Raw genomic sequence first — 27603 nt, 5'->3', positions numbered from 1 at the left:
GTGGTGCAATCTGGGCTCACTGCAACCTCCACCTCCTGGGTTCAAGCGATTTCTCCTACCTCAGCATCTTGAGTAGCTGGGACTGCAGGCGTGTGCCACCGTGCCCTGCTAATCACTTTCAACCTATTTGTATCTCTGAATGTAAAGGGTGTTTCTTTTTTTTAAAGAAATTGCATCTTTTTTAAAAAAGTCCGTTCTGCCATGTAATTGCATATTTTTTTTTAAAGTCCATTAATTAGATATTTAATCCATTCACATTTAAAGTAATTATGAATAAGGTAGGATTTATGCTGCCATTTTGTGATTTGATTTCTGTATGTCTTATGTCTTTGTTATTCTTTTGTTCTTCCATTACTGTCTTCTTTTGTGTTAAATAGATATTTTTGAGTATACCATTCCTGGCCTATAAATAACGAGACACAGAACTGTTGTAAGGGTTAAATAAAATGCTGCCTGCAATGGACTTAGCACAGTGCCTGGCAAAAAGTAAGTGCTCAGTAAACATGGGCATTCAGTTGGGTCCCAGATGTGGTAAGAGCCACAGTTAATCCTAGGACTGGCTGAGAGCAAAGTCCCCTCAGGGCTCTGTGCGACCCCTCATGTCTCCTGGGCAGGCCGCAGCACTCTGGCAGGTAGTACCTTTAGGGAATGGGGAGTGGTGGATCCTGGAAAATTTCACCATGCCAGGCTGTGACTCTTTAGCCATTCCTCTGCTGCAGTGCCTGGGCACCACCTGGCTGTTTGTGAAACATCCTAGATTCCCCATCATGCTCTTCCCACCCTCGACCCCTACCCCACCAGACCCATGAACTAGTCTCTCAGGGTGGGTTTTATTGCACACACTGAGGTTTAAGAACCACTCCTTGACATCTACACAGATGGGTATTGATACAGTGACAGAGAGACCTGGTTTGGGGTCAGGAGGCTTAGATTGAATCTTGACTCCTCAGTCATGGGTTCTGTGAGCTGAGACAAGTTACTTTCAGAGCCAGCCTTTCCTCGTTTCTCAGTTGGGAATAAGTGGTTATGTAGGTAAGCGGTACTCTGCCACATTCGGCATACAGCTAGTCCTTGTGGCTGCTGTTCCGCGTGGCACTTGCTTTTTACAAAGGTGTTTCTTTGGTCCCTGGATGCAGGTCTCTCCCCACCCCAGGCTCTTAAGCTCCTCAAAGGCAGGAACCAGTGAGTGGCGGCTCCTGGACCAGACATCTGGTTGGTTGCCTGACAAGCAGTCCACTGCCCTCCGTCTTGGTTCATGTTGTCTCCAGGCCCTGCTGCTCCCAGGCTCTGTGCAGGAACAGAAGGGAATTGAAGAAGCATTGTTGGATAGTGATATAAGAGCATGAAGATTCAGAATGGGTGACAACAATATGTGCTGGAGGGCCAGCTGGAGGAGGTAGGCCTTGAGGAAAAGCAGATTGTGAGAGTGGAAGCAGGGCTTCCAGACAGAAGGAACAGCTCTAGGGGAGGCTCAAAGTCAGGGAGCTCCCCCAGGGATTGCCTGTCCCCAGGGGTCGCTTACCCCTAGTCCCTGCACAGGCTGCCTTGCATTATAATTAGCGAGTGTTTCTGTGTGTCTGTCTCCCCACCAGCCTGGAAGCTCTGTGTCTCCTGTGTCTCCCAGAGTCTGGCTTGTAGCAAGTGTTGAGGAAATGCTTGTGGAGTGGATGAAGGGGCAGCAGGCCCACCTGCAGAGCTGCAGCAGGGAGGGTGTGTGGTGGGGGAGGCCCTTGTGAGTGGCCTCATTTGTATTTTGGCCCAGGGCAGACTCTGGCATGGGGTACTCAGGCACAGACTTCAGAGAGCCCTGCTCTAGCCCTGCTGGGGAGCCAGGCCCTTCCAGAAGGGGAAGGAGAAGCTGCATAGGGCATAGAGACGGTTTTGAGGAGACAGACCAAGGACCCCAGTGGTCCCAGGATGCCCTCGCTAGAGGGCCTCAGGAACATCTGCTGAGTCTCCTGCAGAGGAAGCATAAATCTGCCTGCTTCTACCCTACTCCTGCTGGGATCCCTGGGTCCTGCTGGAAGGGGTTTTCCAGGGCTGCCTGTGATTCTTCGTAGCCTTTGCCTAGGAGGAAGGCAGGCAGTTCCTTCACTGCAGGCAAAAGCTGCTCCTGAAGGCTTAATCCTTTTCGCCTTTGTTCATGACTGTTTTCTCTCTGCATTAGCAGCCCCCCACCTCCCCCATCCCTGGCAAAACAAACCTGGCGATCCCAGCTTCCCACGGACACCCTGTGGGCATTTGTCGGACACCCTGTGAGCATTTGTCGAGCTTTGGGGGAGGGAGGCAATCAAGGTAGAAGCCTGGACGGAACCCTGAGAGTGCCTCATAAGCCCTGAAAGGATTCTTCTCTTACACATCCCTTTAAAAGCATCTCAGTGTTGGCATTTTTACTGTGTAAGCTCAAACTTCAGGCAGCTTGAACCCTGGCCAAGCTTCTGATCCTGAGCAACTTGATGGCTGAGACCCCTGGGACTCGTGACTCTGTGGCCTGTTGTCCTGGGTTCTGCTTTTGAGAGCTGAAGTTCAGTCCAGAGAAGTGATGGTCCAGGGACTGTCTGGATTGGGAATGGGCCGACCATAGGGCCTCTTACCTGCTCTCTCATGCTCCCAGGGAAAATGACGCTTGCGGGAGTCAGATCCATGTCTGTTGTATCAGAGCCTCCTTGTTTGCAAACCCCTTGAGAATAGGGCTTATGTGTCCAGTGGCTTACAGAAATGGGGTGCACTGGCCTGTGTGTGAAGGCCCAGTTGGTGGGGATACATGTGGCATTGCACATGGGGTCTAGAGGGAAGGTTTGTCTAGGGCCTGGGTAACTCTAGGTGGCCCAAGATGGCAGTTCCAGGCCACATACCCAGTGTGGCTATAGCTGGAGACCCCAGAATGTCTGAGAGAGCTTTTCAAGATGTGAGCCCGGATGAAGGGGCCAGCTGGGCCGTGCTGTGCTCCTCTGGTGGGGGTGGCAGGGTCTTGTTATGGCTCCTTGGCATCCTGGCCAGACCTTAGTGTCTTGAGGTCCAGCCATGTCAGGGCATGAGGTAAACAGACCCACAGGTTTGTGTCCCTGGCTACTGTCTAGGTGGGGGTGGAAGCCTAGAAAAATGGGGTGGAGGGCAACAGTGGAGCTGGCACTTTTCCAGCTGGCCAGCATGTGGTATGGGGCAGCAGGTGACAGTCAAGGGCAGGTGGCTTGTGGGCCAGCAGGGAGAAGGACTTGTGTTCCACATAGGTGGAGAGGGCCTGGGCCAGGGGTCGGGTGGGATCCCGGGCTGGGTCTTTTCACTTCATCCCAGCATCTTGAGGAGCTCTGGTGTGCATCAGAGAGCCCAGAAGTCAGGAGCAGGCAGGAGGGGCAGGAATGCAGGCTGTGTCACCTCTGCCCAGGCGTGGCTCTGACTCACCTTGGGCGCAGTCTTGAATGAGCATCCTGACAGGCAGATACAAACCAAGTGCCAAGGTACAACGGTCTGCCAACCCTGTTCCGTGGAGCCTGCTGTCTGCTGGGGATGACGAAGCGGGCACCTGGGATTTAGTGTGCCATACACAGTGTGTTATAGGGGCTTGTAGTTCAGCTCCTGTCTCGGCTCTGGGGTCAAGGAAGGTTTCCCGGTGGAAGCAGTGTCTGCAGCCTGAAGGATGAATAGGACCTGGCCTGATGAAAAGAGTGAGAAGTTGTCCCTAGGAAGGCGTACAGCCTGGCCAAAGACCTGGAAGCAAAGCGAGAAGAGCACGTTGGAGGCCCTGGCTCGAGCACAGACTGTCGAGAGAGGTGGCAGGAGCCAAGGTCTGCAGGGACTTGTGGACAGGGCAGGGAGTTTAGACTTTGTCCTAAGGCAGCTCAGAGACCTGACTCGCCTGGAGACTCAGTTTGGGTGTCTTGCCCTTGGGTGACAGGCACATGACCTTTGACTCCCCTCTTCCTAGTGCTGAGCTTGTAGGGCCTGCCTAGGCTCTAAGAGTGGGAGCTTGGAGCATTAGCCTCCAAGGGCAGGGACCCTTGGATCACCCCCAGGTCAGAGCTGAGCCCCTGCAGCTGCTGAGATCAACTTGGCATCTCCTCCCTGGCCTGTGTGACCTCGACTCACAACAGTCTTGTTTCTCAAATGGACACACTGATTGCCCCAAGCAGACTGGTGAGTGGCCCTGGTCCTGCAGTGGCTACAGTCTGGCCCCTTGCCCTGTGGTGATAGCTCACTGGCTTCTCCTGGGGTCGGTCAGCTAGTGTTGGGTGTGCAGCTGGGCTGCCGATGTCCCTTGGGGAGCAGTGTGTGTTTGAGCTGACATCCCGGGAGAGCTGGTGTCACCATCAGCACTGAATACCCAAAGGCCTTTCCAGCACCTTCCCCTCATGTGTCTGCAAAACATATATGTGGGGTCAGCACGGTTTTTTGTTTTTTGTTTTTCTTGGTGCACACTGCTTTCTTCTATAGAGAGCAAGTGCTTTTCACCATAGAACTTCCTGAAAGCCAGCTAGGTCCCAGGCTTTGGCCTTGACTGTTGCCTTGTCTTTGGCCCAGGGGTACCTGTGGGTCTGGTCAAGGATTGGTTGCTGCAGAGAGAAGCCTGGAGGAAGGGAAAAGTGAATAGAGCGTGACAGTCAAACAGACTGACAGGGCGGACTGCAGTGTTTGGGGCCCCGTGGTGACTGTGGGTTTCCTTTTGCAGTGTTCCTGCATCCGTTGTCAGAGGCCCTGCAGCTCGTCCCAGGGCTGAGCTGCTGGCAGGAGTTCCTCATTACATCCTCTTTCCTGCAACCTCGGGGACTAGGTCCACAGGTCAGCAGCCTTTGGAGGTGTCTTCCTTCCTCTTCCTCACTGTGAGGAAGGGCAGTTTGATTTCCACCTGAGGGACAGGGCAGTGGGGGTGGGGTAGAAGAAATGAGAGGAAGTGGTGCAGTCCTGACCCCGAGTTGCAGGCTGGGAGGAGCCCATGGGGTCTGAGAGCTGGAGGCACCAGCAGCAGCAACTGAGCCCGAGTTGGGGTTGCAGGAGCTGGAGAGTCCACAGATCGGGGACTAGAGTGGCTAGTGCAGGAGGAAGTGTTTCAGGCCTCCCTGCAGGTAGACCTCACACATCTGCTGACCCTCTGTGGTGAGACCCTTCCCTGCCCTCCCTTCCTGGAGGGTCAAGAGTCTCAGCTGTATTTGGGGAGAATGGGAGAGAGTACCTGCCAAAGGTTCAGGCAGGGGTAAGGGGCTTCCCAGTGCCAGTGAGAAGGCATATCTATGTCTAGAAAATCCTTGCTTGGAGGTGTGTGGAGTGTGCTGTGGAAGGGAGGTGTATGAAGAGGGGTCTGGGGTCTTAGTGTCATGTCTTGTGTGTGGAGTGTGCTGTGGAAGGGAGGTGTATGAAGAGGGGTCTGGGGTCTTAGTGTCATGTCTTGGGGATAAGGAAGAAGAGCTTGATCTTAGAGTGAGACAGACCTGGGTTCTGGGGCGGGCTCTGCAACATAACGAATGTGTGACTATGGCCAACTTACTTCGCCCCTCTGAGCCTCATCTAGCTAACCTGTAAATAGAGGTTAAAATCGCAACACCTGCCTATTGGTGGGAATTTTAAAGGATACAAAGCACGTAGGATCTGCCTGGCACGGGTGCACCATCACCATCATCATTACTTCTATGACTACTTAGTGCCCTGCTGCCTAGGTGTGCCCCTTCACCCTTCCTCCCAGGCTGCCAGTATCTTCCACTCTTCTCCCCACTCCCAGCCAATGACCTTTCTTCTCTGAGGGTTCCAGGCCTGAGTGTCCATGCCCCTGGCCCCCTTAGCTCTTCAGTGAGGGTGACAGGCCTCTGCAGCAAGAAGCTTCTGGGGTGATTCAGCCTTCCCCAAACCAGGCCCCTTGATTTCTTCAAAGCAAGTCCGTTTCAGCTTCAGAGGCTGCTGTGGTGTCTTGAATGATGGCCCTCCTTGATGTGCAGGGTGGGAGTGGGAGGCTTCCCAGCTGAGCCCAGCTCCTCCAGGGCTGACCATACAGCTGTGGATAAGCCCCTGTAAGACCTGCGTCTGGCTTCTGGCCCCTGCCCTGGGCAGAAGCAGGCTTGTCCTGGAGCCGCAGACCCCGCCTCATCTCTTTCTGTAAGATGTGCTGAGCAGCCATCCCCATGGAGGGGGCGCAGCCCTCCATCAGGTTCACACTGGCACGTGCATCCAGGCCCACCCGCCACGTGGACCTTCCCTTGCTCCAGGCCTCAAGCCAGTGCTGTAGCTCACAAGGCGACAGGGCTGTGATGAAGGGAGGCGTGAGTGTGTGTGAGCGCCCACTGGAGGGGCTCGCAGCCCCCTGGAGGCACGTGGGCCTGCCAGGCTGGCGTACATTTTTCCTTCCTCTGTCTTGCTTCTGCAGACACGCACTTCTAGTTCCGTGGGCTTGATGTTCCCTCAGAGAGGCGGAGCCAGACGGTCCTATCCTACAGCTTCATGGTGGTGCCCAGGGTGATTTTCAGTGTAGGGGTTAGCTTTTGGGTTCCTGCTCTGAATTAGGTTGACTGTCAGGGAATGCGGGTTTAAAAGCAAGAGAAAGGTTGTTTCTCCAGCCCCCAGCTCTCCACTTCTTGTCCAAATCCCCCCACTCCTCTCTTACTGGGGGTCAGGGTGACTTGGATGCCATCCTAGTCTCTGTGCCTCTCCCTCCCTCCAGCTTCATATATGAAAGGACAAAGGCTGCACATGAGGAGGGTCTCTTTTACTCTCTTCAAGGCCCAAGGACTGAGGAAGGAAACGGAGGAGGAAGTTACTCCCCTTCTGGGTACTGGGTGAAAGTGAAAGATAGGGAGGGGGCCCTCAGTGAGTCATGCAGGCGGACAGGAGGCAGGCAGGCTGCAGGAGCGCAGGGGCTGGGGAGCTGCGGAAGCCTGCAGAGGAGTGATAGCCTGGGAGGGGCATTCCTGGTGCTGGGGGCGGGCCGAACTGTGAACTGGATGTAGTCAGGACTCTGTGCCCGCCCAGCCCTGCCCTCTGCTGCTCCTGGCTGGTTTCCTGGGAGCTGCTGGGGTTGCTAACAATGACCTGTAGCATCTAGGGCCTGAGATTTCCTCTTCAGAGCCACCCGAGCTGTTTTCCCTTCTTCTCAGGGACCAGAATCTTACTGGGGAAAGAGGTGGGCCATTTAGCTCCCACCCCCACCAACTTCCCAGGAAAAAAACAAAACCCAAACAGCACTCTGAGGGAATAAAAAGTCTTTAAAAATACATGAAGCAGCTATGTAAGTTGTAAAATACCGGTCTAGATTCTGTTCTGTAGCGACTGTTTTAAAAAATCAAATTACAAAACAAAAACAGAAAAATTGTATACTTTAGTCATGACATTATCATGGAGAAACCTTCTGGAACTGAGTTCTAGCAATACACACCCTCTACGATCTGAGTTACACCATTTGCCAGGGGCTCTTTGGCAGTGGAAGGGGCAGGGGTCAGGCAGGGGCGGGGTCAGCTGCTGACCAGCTCTTGGCCTGGATCCTGCCTCCACCCTGCTAGGGTTGCAAAACAGGTTCTGTGCTGTTTTGGGAAAGACTGGCAGCCAGAGCCCCACCCAGCAGCTCTTCCCAGGGGTGGGGCTAGGACTGCACACACCCTTCTGGGGCCTTACCTGCAGGCCTTGGTGAGGCTGACCCTGGGCCCCTGACTCCACTAGGGCCTGTTGGGGCTCCTGACCCTGGGGCTGCACAGGAGGAGTGGCCATGTTGGGAATGACCCTGTCCTCTCCACTTCCTGAGCCTGAGCTGTGCTTGGAGTGTTAGAGGAGGCACTGGCTGGACAAAGATCCTTCTGGGTCTGGTGGGAGGCTCCTGCATAGACAGATGTGTGCCAGGAGGACTAGGCCTGGCTGCCCAGGGGGCTGGGGCCTCGGTAAGAGGAGAGGGGAGCCAATGTGGCTTTTGCTGCTCCTTTCTCAGCTGGGCTGGAGGGGCTTGGGCTGGATGTCAGCTCCACCTGCCCCTTAGAATGTGCCTATGCAGTGCACAAATAACACAACCAGATGCAGGCAGTCCTGGAGCTGAACCAGGAGGGTGAGGTGGTGGGACAGGAGAGTCACGGTGCCCTGGGAGATGCAGCTGATTCTCCTGCCCTCCTGGCAGCTCCCCAGAAGGTCTTGGCTCCTGCCTCACCAATGCTGCTCTGTGACTTGGGGCCTGTTGCTGTGATATGAGTGGTGAGACCGATGGCCCTTGGAGGCCCCTTTTCTTACACTTGTGCTGATGTTTGGGGCATCCTGCGATGCTGTGGCTGACACTGTCACTGCTCTTCCCTCTGCAGGTGCCAGGACCCTGTGGAGCATCATGAACTGGGAAGAGTAGCTGAGCCCCAGAGCCTCTCTGAAAGAGAAGGGAAGAGCCAACAGTTCTTTCTCCCAGTGCCCGACCTCATCATCCAGCGTCTTCCTCTGCCCCTGCTCTGCCCGCCCTGGCTCCTGGACTAGAGCCCAGCTTCCAGCAGGACGTTTCCCCAGGGGATGGGTGACTGTTGAACGGGATCTCACCGCCAGGGCTCAGTTGGCCACATCATGAACCTCCAGGCCCAGCCCAAGGCTCAGAACAAGCGGAAGCGTTGCCTCTTCGGGGGCCAGGAACCAGCTCCCAAGGAGCAGCCCCCTCCCCTGCAGCCCCCCCAGCAGTCCATCAGAGTGAAGGAGGAGCAGTACGTAGGGCACGAGGGTCCAGGAGGGGCAGTCTCCACCTCTCAGCCTGTGGAACTGCCCCCTCCCAGCAGTCTGGCCCTGCTGAACTCTGTGGTGTATGGGCCTGAGCGGACCTCAGCAGCCATGTTGTCCCAGCAGGTAGCCTCAGTAAAGTGGCCCAACTCTGTGATGGCTCCAGGGCGGGGCCCAGAGCGTGGAGGAGGTGGGGGTGTCAGTGACAGCAGCTGGCAGCAGCAGCCAGGCCAGCCTCCACCCCATTCAACATGGAACTGCCACAGTCTGTCCCTCTACAGTGCACCCAAGGGGAACCCGCATCCTGGAGTGGGAGTCCCGACTTACTATAACCACCCTGAGGCACTGAAACGGGAGAAAGCGGGGGGTCCACAGCTGGACCGCTATGGAAATGTGCGGCCAGTGATGCCACAGAAGGTGCAGCTGGAGGTAGGGCGGCCCCAGGCACCCCTGAATTCTTTCCACGCAGCCAAGAAACCCCCAAACCAGTCACTGCCCCTGCAACCCTTCCAGCTGGCATTCGGCCACCAGGTGAACCGGCAGGTCTTCCGGCAGGGCCCACCGCCCCCAAACCCGGTGGCTGCCTTCCCTCCGCAGAAGCAGCAGCAGCAGCAACCGCAACAGCAGCAGCAGCAGCAGCAGCAGGCAGCCCTACCCCAGATGCCACTCTTTGAGAACTTCTACCCCATGCAACAGCCACCCTCGCAGCAACCCCAGGACTTTGGCCTGCAGCCGGCTGGGCCACTGGGACAGTCACACCTGGCTCACCACAGCATGGCACCCTACCCCTTCCCCCCAAACCCAGATATGAACCCAGAACTGCGCAAGGCCCTCCTGCAGGAGTCAGCCCCACAGCCGGCGCTACCTCAGGTCCAGATCCCCTTCCCCCGCCGCTCCCGCCGCCTCTCTAAGGAGGGTATCCTGCCTCCCACCACCCTGGATGGGGCTGGCACCCAACCTGGGCAGGAGCTCACTGGCAACCTGTTCCTACATCACTGGCCCCTGCAGCAGCCACCACCTGGCTCCCTGGGGCAGCCCCATCCTGAAGCTCTGGGATTCCCACTGGGTGAGCTGAGGGAGTCACAGCTACTGCCTGATGGGGAGAGACTAGCACCCAATGGCCGGGAGCGAGAGGCTCTTGCCATGGGCAGCGAGGAGGGCATGAGGGCAGTGAGCACAGGGGACTGTGGGCAGGTGCTACGGGGCGGGGTAATCCAGAGCACGCGACGGAGGCGCCGGGCATCGCAGGAGGCCAATTTGCTGACCCTGGCCCAGAAGGCGGTGGAGCTGGCCTCGCTGCAGAATGCAAAGGTGAGAGGGGCATAACGGTGGAGCCAGACCTGGCAGAGGGCATCAGGCTGATAGGTGAGAGGCTGCAGAATTTGCTTCTTGCCTAGAGACAGCCAGACTTTGCCGTAGCCAGCTGCTTGTGGGGAAATAGTACAAAGACCACCCTTCACCTTGTGACAGAGTTCTTGCTTACTTTCTTTTGCGGAAATATTTTTTGAATAATTAGATACTATTTCGTGTGCCACCCACTGTGCAGGCCAAACAAAACCCATCCGTAAGCCACCTGTGGCAGGAGATGGCCATCTAGGGGCCCTTGGTCCAGGCCAGGGTGGAAGGGCCTGGAAGAAGGCAGGTTATGGAGAGTATTTATTTGTTATTTATTTATTTATTTATTTATTGAGAAAGTCTCACTCCGTCACCCAGGCTAGAGTGTAGTAGCACGATCTCAGCTCACTGCAACCTCCACCTCCTGGGTTCAAGTGATTCTCCCGCCTCAGCCTCCCCAGTAGCTGGGATTGCAGGTGCCCACCACCACACCCAGCATATTTTTGTTATTTAGTAGAGACGGGGTTTCACCATGTTGCCCAGGCTGGTCTCAAACTCCTGACCTCAGGTGATCCACCCACCTCAGCCTCCCAAAGTGCTAGGATTATAGGCATGAGCCACTGCACCCAGCCTCACATTGCTCTCTTCTGTAGAAAGTGCTTCTGGCTGGGTGCAGTGGCTCACACCTGTAATCCTAGCACTTTGGGGGGCTGAGGCAGGCAGATCATGAGGTCAGGAGTTCGAGACCAGCCTGACCAACATGGTTAAACCCTATCTCTACTAAAAATACAAAAATTAGCCAGGCATGGTGGGGGGCACCTGTAATCCCAGCTACTCGGGGAGGCTGAGGCGGGAGAATTGCTTGAACCTGGGAGGTGGAGGTTGCAGTGAGCTGAGATCATGCCACTGCACTCCAGCCTGGGTGATGGAGCAAGACTCCATCTCAAAAAAAACAAAAAGTGCTTCTCACCATAAAACTTCCTGAAAGCCTGCTAGGTTCCAGGCCTTGGTATTGACTGTTGCCTTGTCCTTGGCCCAGGGGTACCTGTGGGTCTGGTTAAGGATTGGAGAATATTTAGAAGTGTGGTAGGAAGCCGAGTGCAGTGGCTCACGCCTGTAATTCCAGCACTTTGGGAGGCCAAGGTGGGTGGATCACTTGAGGTCAGGAGTTCGAGACCAGCCTGGCCAACACAGCAAAACCCCATCTCTACCAAAAAACACAAAAATTAGCCAGTCGTGATGCTGTACATCTGTAATTCTAGTTACTGGGGAGGCTGAGGCGGGAGAATCGTCTGAACCCGGGAGGCAGAGGTTGCAGTGAGCCAAGATCGTGCCACTGTACTACAACCTGGGTGACAGAGTGAGACCCCCTGTCTCCAAAAAAAAAAAAAAAAAAAAAGTGGTAGAAGAAAAGGTGGTCAGGGAAAGGCCAACTTGTGAGACCACTGGGGGGCACTGCGGGTGTTTGAGTCCCGTTAACTAAATGGGAATAGGGTCCTAGATCAAATCAGAATTTATCTTTTATTTGTTTGTTTGTTTATTACTGAGACAGGGTCTCACTCTGTCACCTAGGCTGGAGTGCAGTGGTGCGATCTCGGCTCACTGCAGCCTCAACTTCCTGCGCTCAGGCAATCCTCCCATCTCCGCCTCCTGAGTAGCTGGGACCACAGGAGTTTGCCACCATGCCCAGCTAATTTTGTTTTATTTTCTGTAGAGACAAGGTGTCACTATGTTACCCAGGCTGGTCTTGAACTTGTGGCCTCAAGTGATCCTTTCATCTTGTCCTCCGAAAGTGCAGGAATTATAGGTGTGAGCCACTACGCTTGGCTATGACTTATCTTTTAAATTACACTCTGTTCCCATCTTATCCAGGATGGCAGTGGCTCTGAAGAGAAGCGGAAAAGTGTATTGGCCTCAACTACCAAGGGTGGGGTGGAGTTTTCTGAGCCTTCCTTAGCCACCAAGCGAGCACGAGAAGACAGTGGGATGGTACCCCTCATCATCCCAGTGTCTGTGCCTGTGCGGACTGTGGACCCAACTGAGGCAGCCCAGGCTGGAGGTGTTGATGAGGACGGGAAGGGTCCTGAACAGAACCCTGCTGAGCACAAGCCATCAGTCATCGTCACCCGCAGGCGGTCCACCCGAATCCCTGGGACAGATGCTCCAGCTCAGGTATGAGAGGCGCCCCTTCTAAACATCTCCAGCACCTGAGTGCTCCTGGGGCCCAGGACCCTATGGGGAAAGGAGAACATGGCAATGTAGGAAGGTACCAGGGAACTTGTGGAGATACTGTTTTTATTTTCCAAGCCAAACTTCTGGACAGATGTCCAGAAGGGGCATTTGGAGATGTCCCCATGAGGATGGGGATGAGACAGTTTTATACTTGAAATTGAAACTGCCTGGGAAATTCTAGGATGTATACATCTGTTTTTCTAGATCAGCAAATTTTGATTTGGCCCGTACTGGGTGCTGGGAATTAGAGATGTTTGCTTATACTGTCACTACTGAGATCTTGACATCTTTTTTTTTTTTTTTTTTTTTGAGACAGAGTCTCACTCTGTCACCCAGGCGGGAGTGCAGTGGCACCATCTCCACTCACTGCAACCTCTGCCTCCTGGGTTCACGCCATTCTCCTGCCTCAGCCTCCCGAGTAGCTGGGACTACAGGCGCCCGCCACCTCGCCCGGCTAGTTTTTTGTATTTTTAGTAGAGACGGGGTTTCACCTTGTTAGCCAGGATGGTCTCAGTCTGACCTCATGATCTGCCAGCCTCAGCCTCCCAAAGTACTGGGATTACAGGCTTGAGGCACTGCGCCCGGCTGACATGTCCTTCTGAGATTAAGGTTTTGTCTACTTTTTCTTTAGGTTCTGTCATCATTTGTTTTATACGTTTTGATGCAGTGTTATTAGTTGCTCATTTAGAACTAGATAGAGATTATCTATCTAGATACTTTATGAAGTATTAGATACTTTATGAAGTTTCTTTTTATCTTAAATATTCTTTTTGCCTTTTATTCTTATTTTATATTTTGTTTTATTTTTTTGAGGCAAGAGTTTTGCTTGTCCCCCAGGCTGGAGTGCAATGGCGAGATCTCAGCTCACTGCAACCTCCTGGGTTCAAGCAATTCTCCTGCCTCAGCCTCCTTAGTAGCTGGGATTACAGGCATGCATCACGAAGCCTGGCTAATTTTCGTATTTTTAGTAGAGACGGGGTTTCATCATGTTGGCCAGGTTAGTCTTAAACTCCTGACCTCAAGTGATCTGCCCGCCTTGGCCTCCCAAAGTATTAGGATGACAGGGGTGGGCCACTGCACCCGGCCAATTCTTATTTTACATGAGTAAAGTTATGAGATACAAGTGTGTATCACGCATAGATGGTATAGTGGTGAGGTCAGGGCTATCAGGGTATCCATATCTATTCCCCAAATAATGCACATTGTACCCATTAAGTAATTTCTCATCATCTACCCCTTTTGCCTTTTAAAGTTAGTTTTGTCTGATATCTTGCTTGCTTTTGGTTAGAATCTGTAGGGTGCATCTTTTCCCATCATTTACTGTCATCTTTTCTCTATCCTTCTACTTAAGGTGTATCTTTCAAGTGGCATACATTGGGATTTGTTATTATCCAGTCTTTTAGAGCATTGATACGGTTTATATCTTTCTATTTATTTATTTAAAAATTAACATAAAGTCTGGGCACAGTGGCTCACACCTTGTAATCCCAGAACTTTGGGAAGCCAAGGCTGGTGGATCACTTGAGGCCAGCAGTTCAAGACCAGCCTGACCAACATGGCAAAACCCTGTTTATACAAAAATAGAATAAAATAAAATTAACATAAAAAGAATACATATTTATGGCATACAACATGATGTTTTGATATAATCAAGTTAATTAACGTACCCATTACCTCAAATACTTATTTTTTTGTGGTGAGAACATTTAAAATCTGCTCTCAGCAATTTTGAAGTGTATAATACACTGTTACTAATGATAGTCATCATGTTATACAATAGGTTTCCTGAACTTATTCTTTTTTCCTAAGTGAAATTATGTATCGTTTGACCAGCATCTCCCCAGTCCTGGCCCCATCCCCTAACCCTTGGTAAACACCATTCTACTTTATGCTTCTTTGAATTCAACTTTTTAAGATTCCACTGATACAGTTTGCATTTAATGTAATGACTTAAATACTTGGGTTAAAAGTTGCCGTCTACTGTTAGCTGTTTCCCATCTTGCCTTTCCCATGTTCTCCTTTGGATTGATTTGATTTGTTATCCCACTTCCCCATTTTGTTGATTTATTAGTTATATCCTTGCATGTTGTTCTTTTCGTGATTACCCCAGCATTCTTCTTACCCATATTTCTTCAAGAGAACTAAGCCCTACAGAAAGGGATTTGAGCAACTATTTCCTCAATTTTCTGAAGGATGGGACATAGCTAGTACCATTTTAAAATGCATAGGAGGCCAGGTGCAGTGGCTTATGCCTGCAGTCCCAGCATTTTGGGAGGCCAAGGCAGGAGGATCGCTTGAGCCCAGGAGTTTGAGACCAGCCCGGGCAACACAAGGAGATACCCAATCTCTACAAAAACAAAAACCAAAAAAAACAACAGAAAAAAATTAGCTGGGTGTGGAAGTGCACACCTGTAGTCCCAGTTTCTTAGGAAGCTGAGGTGGGAAGATTGCTTGAGCCCAAGAAGTCAAGGCTGCAGGAAGCTGTGATTGTGCCACTGCACTTCAGCCTGGGTGACAAAGTGAGTCCCCTTTTCAAAACAAAACAAAAAGCAAAAACAAAAAACCCAAACCCTGTTAAATGCATAGGAGAGAATTTAACTTATTATGTATAGTGAGTGCCTTATGACATTAGGACTTAGATCTTTGGTCAGGAAGGGCTGCTAGATATTAAAACATGTATCCTGGGCCGGGGGTGGCAGCTCATGCCTGTAATCCCAGCACTTTGGGAGGCCAAGAGATGGAGACCATCCTGGCCAACATGGTGAAACCCCGTCTCTACTAACAATACAAAAATCAGTTGGGCGAGGTCGTGGGTGCCTGTAATCCCAGCTACTAGAGAGGCTGAGGCAGGAGAATGGCTTGAACCCGGGAAGCAGAGGTTGCAGTGAGCCAAGATCGCACCAGTGCACTCCAGCCTGGGCAACAGAGCGAGGCTCTGTCTCACACAAAACAAAACAAAACATGTATCCTGGCTGACGCCTGTAATCCCAGCACTTTGGGAAGCCAAGGTGGGTGGAGTTCAAGACCACCCTGGCCAACATAGTGAAACCCTGTCTCTACTAAAAATACAAAAATTAGCCGGGCATGATGGTGTGTGCCTGTAATCCCAGCTACTCAGGAAGCTGAGGCAAGAGAATCACTTGAACCTGGGAGGTGGAGGTTGTAGTGAGCCGAGATCGCACCACTACACTCCAGCTTGGGCAACAGAGTGAGACTTCGTCTCAAACAAAAACAAAAAAACAAAAAAACATGCATCCTTGGCTTTTTGAAATCTGTTAGTACTTTTAGTTCTTCCTGGACAATGCAAAGTTCTTCTTTTTGTTTCTGGGTTTTTTGGGCGGGAGCGGGGGTTTGAGATGGCGTCTCACTCGGTTGTGCAGGCTGGAGTGTAGTGGCATGATCTTAGCTCACTGCAGCCTCCACCTCCCGGATTCAAGTGATTCTTCTGCCTCAGCCTCCTGAGTAGCTGGGACTACAGGTGCAGGCCACCACGCCAAGCTCCTTTTTTTGTATTTTTAGTAGAGATGTGGTTTCACCATGTTGGCCCGGCCGGTCTCAAACTCGTGACCTCAGGTGATCCCCCTGCCTTGGCCTCCCAAAGTGCTGGGATTACAGGTGTAAACCACCACATATCTGGCCCTGAATTACTTTAATTAGAGGTTGAAATGAGATTATTTCAAGCTAGGCTTTATTCCATATAGGGACCATCCTATTTCTGATTCACCTTTACTCTGAATGAAAGTGAGTATCAGCCCTTTTTGGAGTCCCAGTCCAAAGCCTGGGAGTTTGCCAAGCTCTCCTTCCTTGGCAAGCCCTAAACTTCAGCTTTGTGTTTTTTTTCTTTTTTCTTTTTTTTTTTTCTTTTGAGATGGAGTTTCGCCCTGTGGCCCAGGCTGGAGTGCAATGGCTCAATCTCGGCTCACTGCAACCTCTGCCTCCTGGGTTCAAGTGATTCTCCTGCCTCAGCCTCCCGAGTAGCTGGGATTACAAGTGCCCACCACCACACCCAGCTAATTTTTTTATTTTTAATAGAGGCGGGATTTCACTATGTTGGCCAGGCTGGTCTCGAACTCATGACCTCAGGTGATCCACCCACCTTGGCCTTCCAAAGTGCTGGGATTATAGGCGTAAGCCACCACACCTGGCCTTTTTTTTTTTTTTTTTGAGAGGGAGTCTCACTCTGTCGCCCAGGCTGGAGTGCAGTGGCGCGTTCTCCACTCACTGCAACCTCTGTCTTCCGGGTTCAAGCAATTCTGCTTCAGCCTCCTAAGTTGCTGGGATTATAGGTGCCTGCCACCACGCCCAGCTAATTTTTGTATCTTTAGTAGAGACGGAGTTTTGCCATATTGGCCAGGCTGGTCCTGAACTAACCTTAGGTGATCTACCCACCTTGGCCTCCCAAAGTGCTGGGATTACAGGCGTGAGCCACTGTGCCTGGCCAAACCTCAGTTTTTATTGTGTCAGTTCCTTAAATTTCTTAAAAGCTCTGCTCAGTTTCTCAGCCTCTCCGTTGCCTTTTCCAGTAATAGCATTCACCCTCTAGGGAAAACGCAGCTTCAGATACTGGGCTCACCTCTTTAGCATTCTTTTTTTCCCCTGGATCTTGGCTCTTTAATTCTTTGCTTATTTGCCCTCTTATATCTTCAGAAATGTGTTTTGCACATCGAGTCCAGATTTTCTGGTTATTCTCAGCTGGAGAGTTGGCCTGCATGCCTCTGTAATAGGCAGGGGAGCACCACAGTCTCTGCTCTCTGGGTTCCTATTCTATGGTTGAGGAAACGTTTGTGGTAGAGGCTGGAGGTCTGGGCAGCTTGTTCTGAGAGTGAGCAGGAAGGAGCCTGAGCAGCTCCACAGCTCAATGCCCCTATTTTATAAATGAGGAGCGAGGTCCAGAAAAGAGACTGACCTAAGGTCAAACAGCCAAGTAATGGTAGTGCTAGCCCTAGAATTGGGATCTCCTGAATCCCTGCCTGTGAGTACTTCTACACCAGGCTTTGGGGGGAGGTTTTGTTATTTGTTTATTTCATTCATTATTTTTTATTCTTTGTACTACAGATACTTTCTTTCATGCATAAAAGTAGAGAGGGCTATAATGAATGCCAGTGTTTAGCCATCACCCAGATTTCACAGTTATCAAAACATAGCCAATCTTGTTTCACCTGTACCTCTGCTTCTCCATGCCGCTGGGTTATTTTGAAGCACATCCTGAACATCGTATCATTCCATCCATATATACTTCAGTTTGTGTCTGAAATACATAAGGACTCTTTCTTCTTCAACATTATCTCAGTAGCATTACCACACCTAAAAAATGAACATGACTATTTTTGTCAAATATTCAGAATAGTTTAAATCCCTTATTATAAAATTACAAGTGATTACAGCTAGCTGATTTTTTTGTTAGATTTCTTGTCAAGAAAGTTTGCGGGGGGCCTTTGGCTTCTGCATTTTTTTTTTTTTTCTGTGCAATCATATTGTTTCCCTAAGGGAAGAAAAATGAACAATTTCATCCCAATTTCTAGAAGGAAAAGAGGGCGCAGATGAGTGAAGGACATAGCCACAGCCTCAGAGGGGAGTCGGCCCTCTGCTGTAAGGTGTTTATGGGAACCAGAACCTTGGCAGGGAGACAGCTCATTATTCTAAGGCCCACTTGGTCAACATGGCCAGCCTTACCTGTTATACTGAGTATGCAGAGGGATAAACTGGGTGCTGCTCATCCTGTAGGGCTCCATTCTCTGCCTTTGAGATTATAGGAATCGAGCAAGGGAAGGCCTCTGTTGTCTTATAGTCCTGCTTTCTATTCTAGATAGAGGCCCATAAGGCACACCTAGCAAGGAGAAGTAGGCGGGTTAACCTTTGCCAGCGTGCATGGGCTAGACTTTCCTAGTGGGATTAATACTATGAGAACAAAAGTTCTGCAAGGACAAAGAATGTCCATTCCATTTTTTTTTCTTTTTCCTTTTTGTTTTTTGAGAGAGAGTCCAGTTCTGTTGCCCAGGCTAGAGTGCAGTGGCACGATCTTGGCTCACTACAACCTCCACCTCCCGGGTTCAAGTGATTCTCGTGCCTCAGCCTCCTGAGTAGCTGAAATTACAGGCACCTGCCACCATGCCCAGCTAATTTTTGTGTTTTAGTAGAGACAGAGTTTTGCCATGTTGGCCAGGCTGGTCTCAAACTCCTGACCTCAGGTGATCCCTCCACCTCGACCTCCCAAAGTGCTGAGATTACCACGCCCGGCCTTGTCCATTCCATTTTGTAGTCCCATGCCCAGCTCAGGTCTTAGCACGCAGTAGGAACTTTCATCTAACGCAGAGCCTGGAGTTTAAGTAGTGATAGCCAATATTTACTGAGGTACTAAGTAGTGTTCCCAGTGATTTCCATGTATTAATTCATGTAGTCCTCATAGTTACCCCAGTAAGTAGGCACTTACTTAGGTAGGCACCGTGTTAAAAATGAAGATGCACAGAAAGATTGAGTAATTTTAAGTGGCAATAAAGGTGGTAGGTCCCAACCCAAGCAGTCCAGCTGCAGAGCCTGGGCCCTGAACTACTGTACTCTTCTGCCCTATCACACACTTTACAGCAGAGGTGGGGAACGGTGGTCTGGGGGCCAAATCCAGAGCTAAGAATGGTGTTACAATTTTATACGATTAATTTTAAAAAGAAAAAGGGAAAGAAGACGAATATGTAACAGAGATCACATGTGGCCCACAAAGCCTAAAATATTTACTCTTTGGCCCCTTACAGAAAAAGTTTGCTGACCTCTGGCCTAGAGGAGACAATAAGGGCTTTTGGACCTGCTCCTTTTTTTCAGGCTTGCCTTGGTGGGTGTGGTGGGCAGCCTAAGTTCCAAAGGTGAGACTGGCAAGCTGTGGTTAAGACTTCACTTTCCGGCCGGGCGCGGTGGCTCAAGCCTGTAATCCCAGCACTTTGGGAGGCTGAGACGGGCGGATCACGAGGTCAGGAGATCGAGACCATCCTGGCTAACACGGTGAAACCTCGTCTCTACTAAAATACAAAAAACTAGCCGGGCGAGGTGGCGGGCACCTGTAGTCCCAGCTACTCAGGAGGCTGAGGCAGGAGAATGGCGTGAACCCGGGAGGCGGAGCTTGCAGTGAGCTGAGATCCGGCCACTGCACTCCAGCCCAGGCGACAGAGCGAGACTCCGTCTCAAAAAAAAAAAAAAAAAAAGACTTCACTTTCCCTGGGACACAAGGCTGAGCCATCTTTGTTTTCTTTCCTTCTCCAGGCGGAAGACATAAATGTCAAGTTGGAGGGGGAGCCTTCCGTGCGGAAACCGAAGCAGCGGCCCAGGCCCGAGCCCCTCATCATCCCCACCAAGGCGGGCACTTTCATCGCCCCTCCCGTCTACTCCAACATCACCCCATACCAGAGCCACCTGCGCTCTCCTGTGCGCCTAGCTGACCACCCCTCTGAGCGGAGCTTTGAGCTGCCTCCCTACACGCCACCCCCCATCCTCAGCCCTGTGCGGGAAGGCTCTGGCCTCTACTTCAATGCCATCATATCAACCAACACCATCCCTGCCCCTCCTCCCATCACACCTAAGAGTGCCCATCGCACGCTGCTCCGGACTAGTGAGTGACCTCCCTCCGCGGCCCTGGCAGGAGCGGGGCTGAGGCAATGGGCAGGGAGGCATCTCAGCCTATGGGGCTGCTGTGGGATTGGGCTGGAACACTCTGGGAGAAGGAGCTCTGCTGTCTTCTCTGAGATTGAGAAGGAGGTTGTCCTCATTCAACGAAGAGGGGCGGGGGGGCCCGCCCAGCTGCTTGGATTCAAATCTCAATTTCATCATTTACTGTTACATCCACTTTTGCAAGTCACTTCAACTCCCTGGGCCTCAGTTTTTTCAGTATTAAGATGGGGATATTAGTAGTACTTGCTTGATGGTGAAATTGCCAATATTCAACTATTTTTGGGTTCACAAATAGTAGTTTCCTTTGGTTCAACCTAATGACCACTTCCTAGGCTCAGGTGCATTAGCACACATAAAGCTGGAACATCATGCCAGGCCATGCTGTTTGCTCATAGCCCTTTGCAGCAGATCTGGTCTCTGGGGCTCTCAAACAGTCGTTTTGGCCAAAAACAGACACTCTGGAAATATTGGGCTGGCGTGGGGTGGTGTCCTGCCGAAAAATGTTGCCAACTCCACAAGGAGATCCATTTCCTCTGCAAAATGGGATAATCCAATCCCTTAGGGTGGCAGAGAGGATTAAGTGGAAGTAGCTAGCTCATAGATGCCTTTGGCCAATTAACCTTTGACTGTGACCTCACCCATGGTGTAGCTCTCTGGTGCCCCCTGGTGTCTGTGGGTGCAAAATGTTTGCCCTAGGCTGGCCAGCCTTCTGTCCTGCTTCCTGGGGAGGCTTCTCCCTGGCTAGGCTGTGTAGGAAGAGGAAGTCATTGTAGAGATCAGGCTGGCAGCCAGCGAGAGGTCAGTCTGCCCACGAGTAGTTACCAAACACTTGGGCGTAAGGCCTTGAACTGGGTCCTGTGAGGGCTCCAAGAATGTACAGGACACCGTGGTCTGTTCTATAGAGAATGCAAGGTCATTAGGGAGTTGACATGAAAGCCTGGGAGTTGGAAAAATAGAGGTTCCTGGCAGTGTGGGGTCTGTAGCCAGTGAGTGAAGCCCCTAGCAGCTAGCCTGGGCTGGTGAGGACTGCATTCAAGTGGGGTGGGGCCAGAGCTGAGCCCCAGAGATGGAGGAGGGTAGGGGCAGGGAGGACACACTAGGGAGAGGAAATGACTGGTGCAAAGGCCTGTAGATGGGACCATGCAGGGAGAGTGAGGGGCCGAGAGGTAAGCAGTCAGCTAGGATGCAGGTCCAGGCACATGGGTGGTGAGAGGTACAGATGGAAGCAGAACTGCCTCGAACCGAGGGGAGGGTTGCAGGTTTTATCTCACGTTGCAGGAGGGAGTCAGTAAAAAGCAAAGATTTTTTTTTTCTTGTTTGTTTTTGAGCAAAGGAGTGTTTTGATCATGTGAGGCCTTAAGAAGACCAGCTTGGGGCTGGGCACAGTGACTCACACCTGTAATCCCAGCTACTTGGGAGGCTGAGGGAGGAGAATTGCTTGAACTTGAGGTTCAACTCCTTGAGCCAAGATCACACCACTGCACTCCAGCCTGGGCAGAGACAGAGTGAGACTTTGTCTCCAAAAAAAAAAAAAGAAAAGAAAAAAAACTAGCTTGGGAGAAACTGAGGCGGAAAATTCAAAGAGCAAGTGAGAAAGTGAGGCAGTAACTATATAACAGCGATCCCCTTCACCATCTCCCTAGTGTGCTCAAAGTTTCAGTCTCTTTACCAGAAAACCACAGCTTTACGCTGGAGCTGGTTCTGCAGTGTTGGAGCTTCTGGGGGCAGGGATATGGCTTTAGTTGTAGAAGCAGTAACAATAATCTTTATCGAGTGCCAGGCTCAGTGTGTTATTTTATCCAGTTCTCACATTAGCCCTAGGAGACAGGTAGTAATAGTCCCTTTTGGTAGGTGTGAAAACTGAGGCACCCAAATATTTAGTGAAGAGCCTGCGTTTTTGTAGGGTGGCAGGCTGCAGAGCCAGGACTTAGGTGCCTGTGTTCCCTGTGTGAGCTCTGTGTGTCACCACTGTGACTCTTGCACATACAGGGCAGCCACTAGGATTGGGGGTGCTTTGCTGAAAGGAGGGTACTATTTATCAACCTGCTCTTTGTCCCGTAGACAGTGCTGAAGTCACCCCGCCTGTCCTCTCTGTGATGGGGGAGGCTACCCCAGTGAGCATCGAGCCGTAAGTGCAGCCCTGCCCCTGGCCAAGGGTGTGTGGGTGGCCACACTGGTGCAATGTGTGCAGGTGGGCCCTGGGAGCAACAGGAGGGTTCCGTGGGAACTGCATAGGGCTGAGAGGGCCTCCCTGAGCTTCTGTATTTGGCCCTGGACTTTGCTGTCCCCACCCTGCCTCTGTGTGGAAGTTGCAGGGAAGGACAAGGACCGGCTCAGCTTGAACTTATCTCTAGGAGAGTTGGAAGGGGGGTCCAGGGGCTCTTTCCCATCTGTAAACCTGGAGCTGCTTCTCCCCTCTCCTGCCTCTGGACCTTGCCTTTCTAGTGGTGCCAGGTCAGACTGTCCTCCCAATCCCCTAGAAGCCAGACTCCCTCCACCTAGCTGAGGCCTTGCTCTGCCGGCTCCCCCTCATCTGCTTCCGACCCTGGGGGATCATCATCAAGTTCTCTGTCCCCGCAAGGTGAGGCCTCACCTCCTGCCCTTTTCACTCCTCTAGACGGATCAACGTGGGCTCCCGGTTCCAGGCGGAAATCCCCTTGATGAGGGACCGTGCCCTGGCAGCTGCAGATCCCCACAAGGCCGACTTGGTATGGCAGCCGTGGGAGGACTTAGAGAGCAGCCGGGAGAAGCAGAGGCAAGGTGAGGAGGGGCCTGGAGCAGCCAGTGAGGGCAGGCACAGGCCTCAACCTGCCCAGCCCCAAGCTGAACGTGGTTTCCTCCCCTCCCCTCTCATGCTCCTGTGGATCCAGTGGAAGACCTGCTGACAGCTGCCTGCTCCAGCATTTTCCCTGGTGCTGGCACCAACCAGGAGTTAGCCCTGCACTGTTTGCACGAGTCCAGAGGAGACATCCTGGTGAGAAGGCACCCCCAGCAGAGGGAGGACCCCTCAGTGAGGGCTGGCTTGGATCGATGTCTGCTGCTCAGGAGCTAGGCCTGCTGGGATGCACATTTGAGGCCAGTAGGAGGGTCTGACTGACAAAGGGGCTGTAGGGCCTTGACCCGAGGGAGCCCTAGTTTCATTCCCATCCCTGATTTTGGGTCAGTGGACTCAGACTGGATGGTTGCTGAGAGCCTTCTCCAGCAGTGCTGCCTCCCTTGGGGCCATGGTCTCTCTTAAGAGGACCTGAGGCCTGTTTTCTGGGCAGTCCCACCCCCTGTGATCTCACCACCCCACCGAACCCCTTATCTCTCAGCAGTTAAGGGGGGCAAGAGTAAGTGCCCACCCTACTCAGGATTTTATCAGGGCCTAGAATGCTCTGTCCACCACCGATACCCCTGCCAGCGCCCTGACCCTTCCCTCACTTCCCCTCCAGGAAACGCTGAATAAGCTGCTACTGAAGAAGCCGCTGCGGCCCCACAATCATCCGCTGGCAACTTATCACTACACAGGTGGGCCTGGCTGTGGTGGGCATGGTGCCCTGAGAGGTCCCCAGCATCCATGGGGCCCTGCTCAGTGCTGAGTCACAGCCCTGGGTTGGGGCGGGAGGAGGAGGGTAGATAACCCAAGAGTCAGAGTGAGGGAACTGCCACCAAAGCTGGGGTAGCTCTCCAGGGGTTTCCTGTGCCCTGGAGGGGAGGGGAGAAGGGAGTGGGCAGGTGGGAGCCCATCCAGGCAAAAAAGCCCAGGTCACAGGGACAGGAACCCAAGGAGAGCCATCCAAATTGGCATCAGGTACCTGGAACTTAGCCCCAGGAGTGTATGTCCTGTTCTGGGCACTTTAAGAAGGACATGGAGCAAGCATAATTCTAGCAGCCAATGTTTCCCATCCATGTTAGTGCTACATTTCATCTGTACCAGGCAGAGCACCAAGGGTTTCACATGCATTATCTTATTTAGTCCTCACCACAGCGGGTGAGCTAGGCGATATTAGTTTCCATTTCACAAGCAAGGGAGTGAGGCTGTGAGCAACATGACTAGTGTATGGTGGAAGTGGGACAACGAGCCGGCTCTGATGCCTGCAGAGACCATGGGCCTTATACTTTTTTGCTGGTCAGAATGGCCCCACAGTGGCCAGGGCCCTGCCCACCTCACTCCCTGGCTGCCTCTTTGCTCCATAGGCTCTGACCAGTGGAAGATGGCCGAGAGGAAGCTGTTCAACAAAGGCATTGCCATCTACAAGAAGGATTTCTTCCTGGTGCAGAAGCTGGTGAGCTGGGCTCTGTTTCAGGGGCAAAAGAGGGCCAGGAGCTGCCTGTGTGACTTCAGGGCTCCCTCTGCCAGTGACCAAGCCCTCTTAAAAAGCAGTCAGGTCAATGCTACTGAGTAGCCTCAGAATTTCCTAAACAATACAAGAAAAAGAAAGATTAGGCCTCTTTTCTCTATTAGTTCTAAGCACCCTTTCCTCACTTCAGGGTGGTGTGGCCAAGCTCTGGGGTCTCAATCCAGAAGGAGGCCCAAGTAGGCATCAGACTTAAAATAGGCAGGAGGAAGATGGGGAGGAGGGCGGCAAGTAGAGGTGAGCCATTCCCCAGGGGAAGGTGTCGGGGGAGGGCCCCTCGGGTGAGGGGAACTGACAGCCAGCAAGTGCCTGCATAGCTGACCTGGGGGCCTCTGCCCTCCTTTGACCAAGAGTTGCCTTCCAGTAACTCAGCTGTTCAAGCCCACATTCCCTAGATTTATCTTGTCCTCTCTCCATATTCTTTTGGAAAAGCAGATGCTTTGCTAATCCAAGGAGTTGCATCTTTCCAGCCCTGTCTCACAAAATCTGGGCTGTGGGGAGAGAGGATTGTGTGGACTGCTAAGGGAAGAGTTTTAAAAAAAAGCATGCCCTTTCCTCCTGTGATTGTAGATTGTATTGGGAACAGCCCTGGGGACTAGACAAAGTGCTGATGATTAATTCCCTTACAAGGGCCCTGTTGTGAGGAGTCCTTTGCTATGTTTTAGTAACACTCTGTTCCCTGATTGGGCAATACTGACGGGAAGTACACGCCCGTGAAATTCACTGAGGCGCCCCTAATGCCTAATGAAATGAGCAGACCTTTAGTCAGTCAAACAAAGGGTCAGAGAGAATTGACAGTAAATGTGTAAACGGCCTAATTAATACATGTGTGACTTGGCCATTTCTGTGAGATGAAACATGTCTGTTTCCTCCTCAGACACAAAGGGCCCACACTGACCCCTGGCCTCTCTGGGACAGGAGCTCCCAGCCCAGCGGTGGCTGAGCAGTGTGGGAGCCTGTGGGGTGGTGTCAGAGAAAACAGCCTCTTCGTGTGGGAAAGTCGCCCAAAAACTAAACCCAGTGTCCAAATAGATTTATGCAATGGGAGAGCTAGAATTTCAGAGCTTGAGAGGCAGGCCGCTGGAGATCTTCTAGTCTTACTTAACCCCATTTGCTATTTACACATGAAAAAACAAATTAGAAAAGTGAGTGACTTGCCTAACCTCAAATAGCTGTGTGGTAGCAGAGTCAGGAGGAAGACTTAGGCCTTTCACTTCCTCCTCAGGTTTTCCAGGGCTTTCTTGTGAGTTTCCCTTGAGTTCCTCCCCCGACAGGGCACACTGTGTCATTTCTGTATGCTCACTTGTCAGCCACTGCTCCCTGGAGAGAAATGAAATTTTGCCTGGATTAATGGAAAGCGTCTCTGTTGCCAGGTCAGGGCTGGCTTTGGATACAGATGGTGCCCAGACCTTTTCCTTCAACTTTTCAGTTTGAAAAATTTCAAACGTACAGGAAAATGGAAAGAACAGTAGAATGAACACCCATCTACCCCGACTTAGATTTAGCAATCGTTAACATTGGCTACATTTGCTTTCTCTTTCTCTATGTCTAAACATAGACACACACATATACAGCTCTCTCGTTCTCTGATTCAGCTAATCATTAAAAGTAAGTTACAGTCATCCTGTCACATGACTAAAAGCTTTCAGCATGTATCTCCTAAAAACCAAGATATTCTACAAAACCACAGTACCATTAGCATGCCCAAGAAATTTAACCTGATAAAATAATTCAGGCCAGGCGAGGTGGCTTATGCCTGTAATTCCGGCACTTTGGGAGGCAGAGGATCACTTGAGGCCAGGAGTTTGAGACCAGGCTGGCCAACATGGTGAAACCCCATGTCTACTAAAAATAAAAAAAAAAACCCAGCCAGGTGTGGTGGCACACACTTGTAATCCCAGCTACTCAGGAAGCTGAGGCACGAGAATCATTTGAACCTGGGAGGCGGAGGTTGCAGTGAGCTGAGATCGTGTCACTGCACTCCAGCCTGGGTGACAGGGCGAGACTCTGTCTCCAAAAAAAAGAAAAAAAAAAATACAGTAATGTCCTCTGATACACAATCCACATTGCCTTCTCCTGGGTGGTTCCGATGTTTTCCTTTGTAGCTTGTTTTATTTATTTACTTATTTTAAATAGTGCTGAAGCATTGATTGATCAGTGGTTTGTTGCAGAGCAGGCATTGGAAAAATGCTTGTATTTCCTAGGTTGACTGGGTTTCATTTTGGCTTGAAGTTAAGGGAAAGATGCAGGGACGAGAAAGGCTGGATTCTCCCCAGGCTGATGAGCCACACCAGAGGGTTCTGACCTCAGTTTTGACTTCAAACCAGATCCAGACCAAGACCGTGGCCCAGTGCGTGGAGTTCTACTACACCTACAAGAAGCAGGTGAAAATCGGCCGCAATGGGACTCTAACCTTTGGGGATGTGGATGCCAGCGATGAGAAGTCGGCCCAGGAAGAGGTTGAAGTGGATATTAAGGTGACTCCTTTTCCAGCCTCAGATGCATAGAGCCTGGGCTGGGTCTGGGGCCAGGCCTGAGCTGGGAGCCCGAGTTCACACTCTCCAGGAGCCTGTAGAGGGCAGGTTGAGGAAGACAGTATCCCTGACAGTCACAAGGAGCCCTGGACCGCTGGGTTCTCCTCTCTATACTGCTGGTGTCATAGTAATAATACATTGTGTTGATACACAGGGTAATTTTCTCACAGGATTCACACCAGCATTGTCTTCCTATCTCCGCATAGCAGACCTCTAACACTGTTTTTCAAACCTCAGTCATTCTTGTATCACCTTTTTGATTTCTGCTATATCTGCATCCTACCTTGTGTCACCATCAGAATTTTTGTCATATTCACATACTACTTGTGCCATTACTTAATATTTTCCTTTAAATCAACTCATTTTTTACTCAGAAGGGAAGCTTTATATCACAGTGATAAATAGAAAACCAAGGTTGTGTGCTATAAATAGAAGGTACTGGTAAAAATACATGTGAAAACCAGTGTTACTAAATTCTAGCTAGATACTGTGTTACCTGCCACGGCTGAGACTGAGGCCGGACCTTGCTCTGTTAAAGAGATTATTAAGTCTAGAGAAGTATAAAAGACACATTAGCAGCAACCAGAGACTGAGTCCTTGGCATAATCACGATTGAAAGAGAATTGAAAAGGGAATGTTACTTAATTCTGTGTCCATGTATCCACTTAGCATCATTTTTGGGATTGCAAGTCCATGTTTGATGACATGCTACTGTAAGACAGGGAGTGGTTTGCTGCCCATTTTGCAGGTAGGAAGGTAGTAGAGCTTAAAAAGCATTACAAAGATAGTTTGGAATTGGAACTCAAGGCTTCTGCCTGGCTCACCACATCATTGCCAAGGATGCCTCCTGGTCATCT

At 51.4% G+C, this 27603-nt stretch overlaps 1 protein-coding gene and 1 long non-coding RNA gene across 7 annotated transcripts in view; one reads left to right on the top strand and one right to left on the bottom strand.

Moving 5' to 3' along the window:
* Positions 1-27603, top strand: part of MIDEAS (mitotic deacetylase associated SANT domain protein) — a 79447-nt gene that overhangs the window by 45291 nt on the left and 6553 nt on the right. For 3 of the 4 annotated variants that reach the window (XM_017880458.1, XM_017880457.1, XM_017880460.1), the window contains exons 2-10: positions 8259-9963; positions 11860-12159; positions 19468-19813; positions 21934-22000; positions 22490-22632; positions 22743-22846; positions 23307-23382; positions 24052-24140; positions 26540-26689. In XM_017880458.1, the coding sequence (XP_017735947.1) occupies positions 8506-9963; positions 11860-12159; positions 19468-19813; positions 21934-22000; positions 22490-22632; positions 22743-22846; positions 23307-23382; positions 24052-24140; positions 26540-26689 (2733 nt within the window). In that variant the 5' untranslated portion in view covers positions 8259-8505. Of the gene's footprint in view, positions 1-7270; positions 8155-8258; positions 9964-11859; positions 12160-19467; positions 19814-21933; positions 22001-22489; positions 22633-22742; positions 22847-23306; positions 23383-24051; positions 24141-26539; positions 26690-27603 lie in introns of those variants that run through there. The other variant, XM_017880459.1, reaches the window with a different exon arrangement.
* LOC108534896 (uncharacterized) lies at positions 872-26712 on the bottom strand. 3 transcript variants are annotated; one of them, XR_001887059.1, is made up of 7 exons: positions 26626-26712; positions 25376-25532; positions 17893-18046; positions 17379-17523; positions 8191-8317; positions 3403-3708; positions 872-1287 (listed from the first exon to the last, which is right to left on the bottom strand). It is a non-coding gene; the product is annotated as an uncharacterized LOC108534896 (long non-coding RNA). The 3 variants fall into 3 exon arrangements; XR_001887058.1 differs by having other exon boundaries at positions 17385-17523; XR_001887060.1 differs by lacking the exons at positions 872-1287; positions 3403-3708; positions 8191-8317 and adding an exon at positions 12138-12219 and having other exon boundaries at positions 17385-17523.

Source organism: Rhinopithecus bieti, unplaced genomic scaffold (genome assembly GCF_001698545.2).
Source record: "Rhinopithecus bieti isolate Rb0 unplaced genomic scaffold, ASM169854v2 scaffold_11380, whole genome shotgun sequence".
NCBI classification, from domain to species: domain Eukaryota; kingdom Metazoa; phylum Chordata; class Mammalia; order Primates; family Cercopithecidae; genus Rhinopithecus; species Rhinopithecus bieti.
Note: the sequence above shows the minus strand (reverse complement) of the source record. Positions and strands in the feature narration are given on the sequence as shown.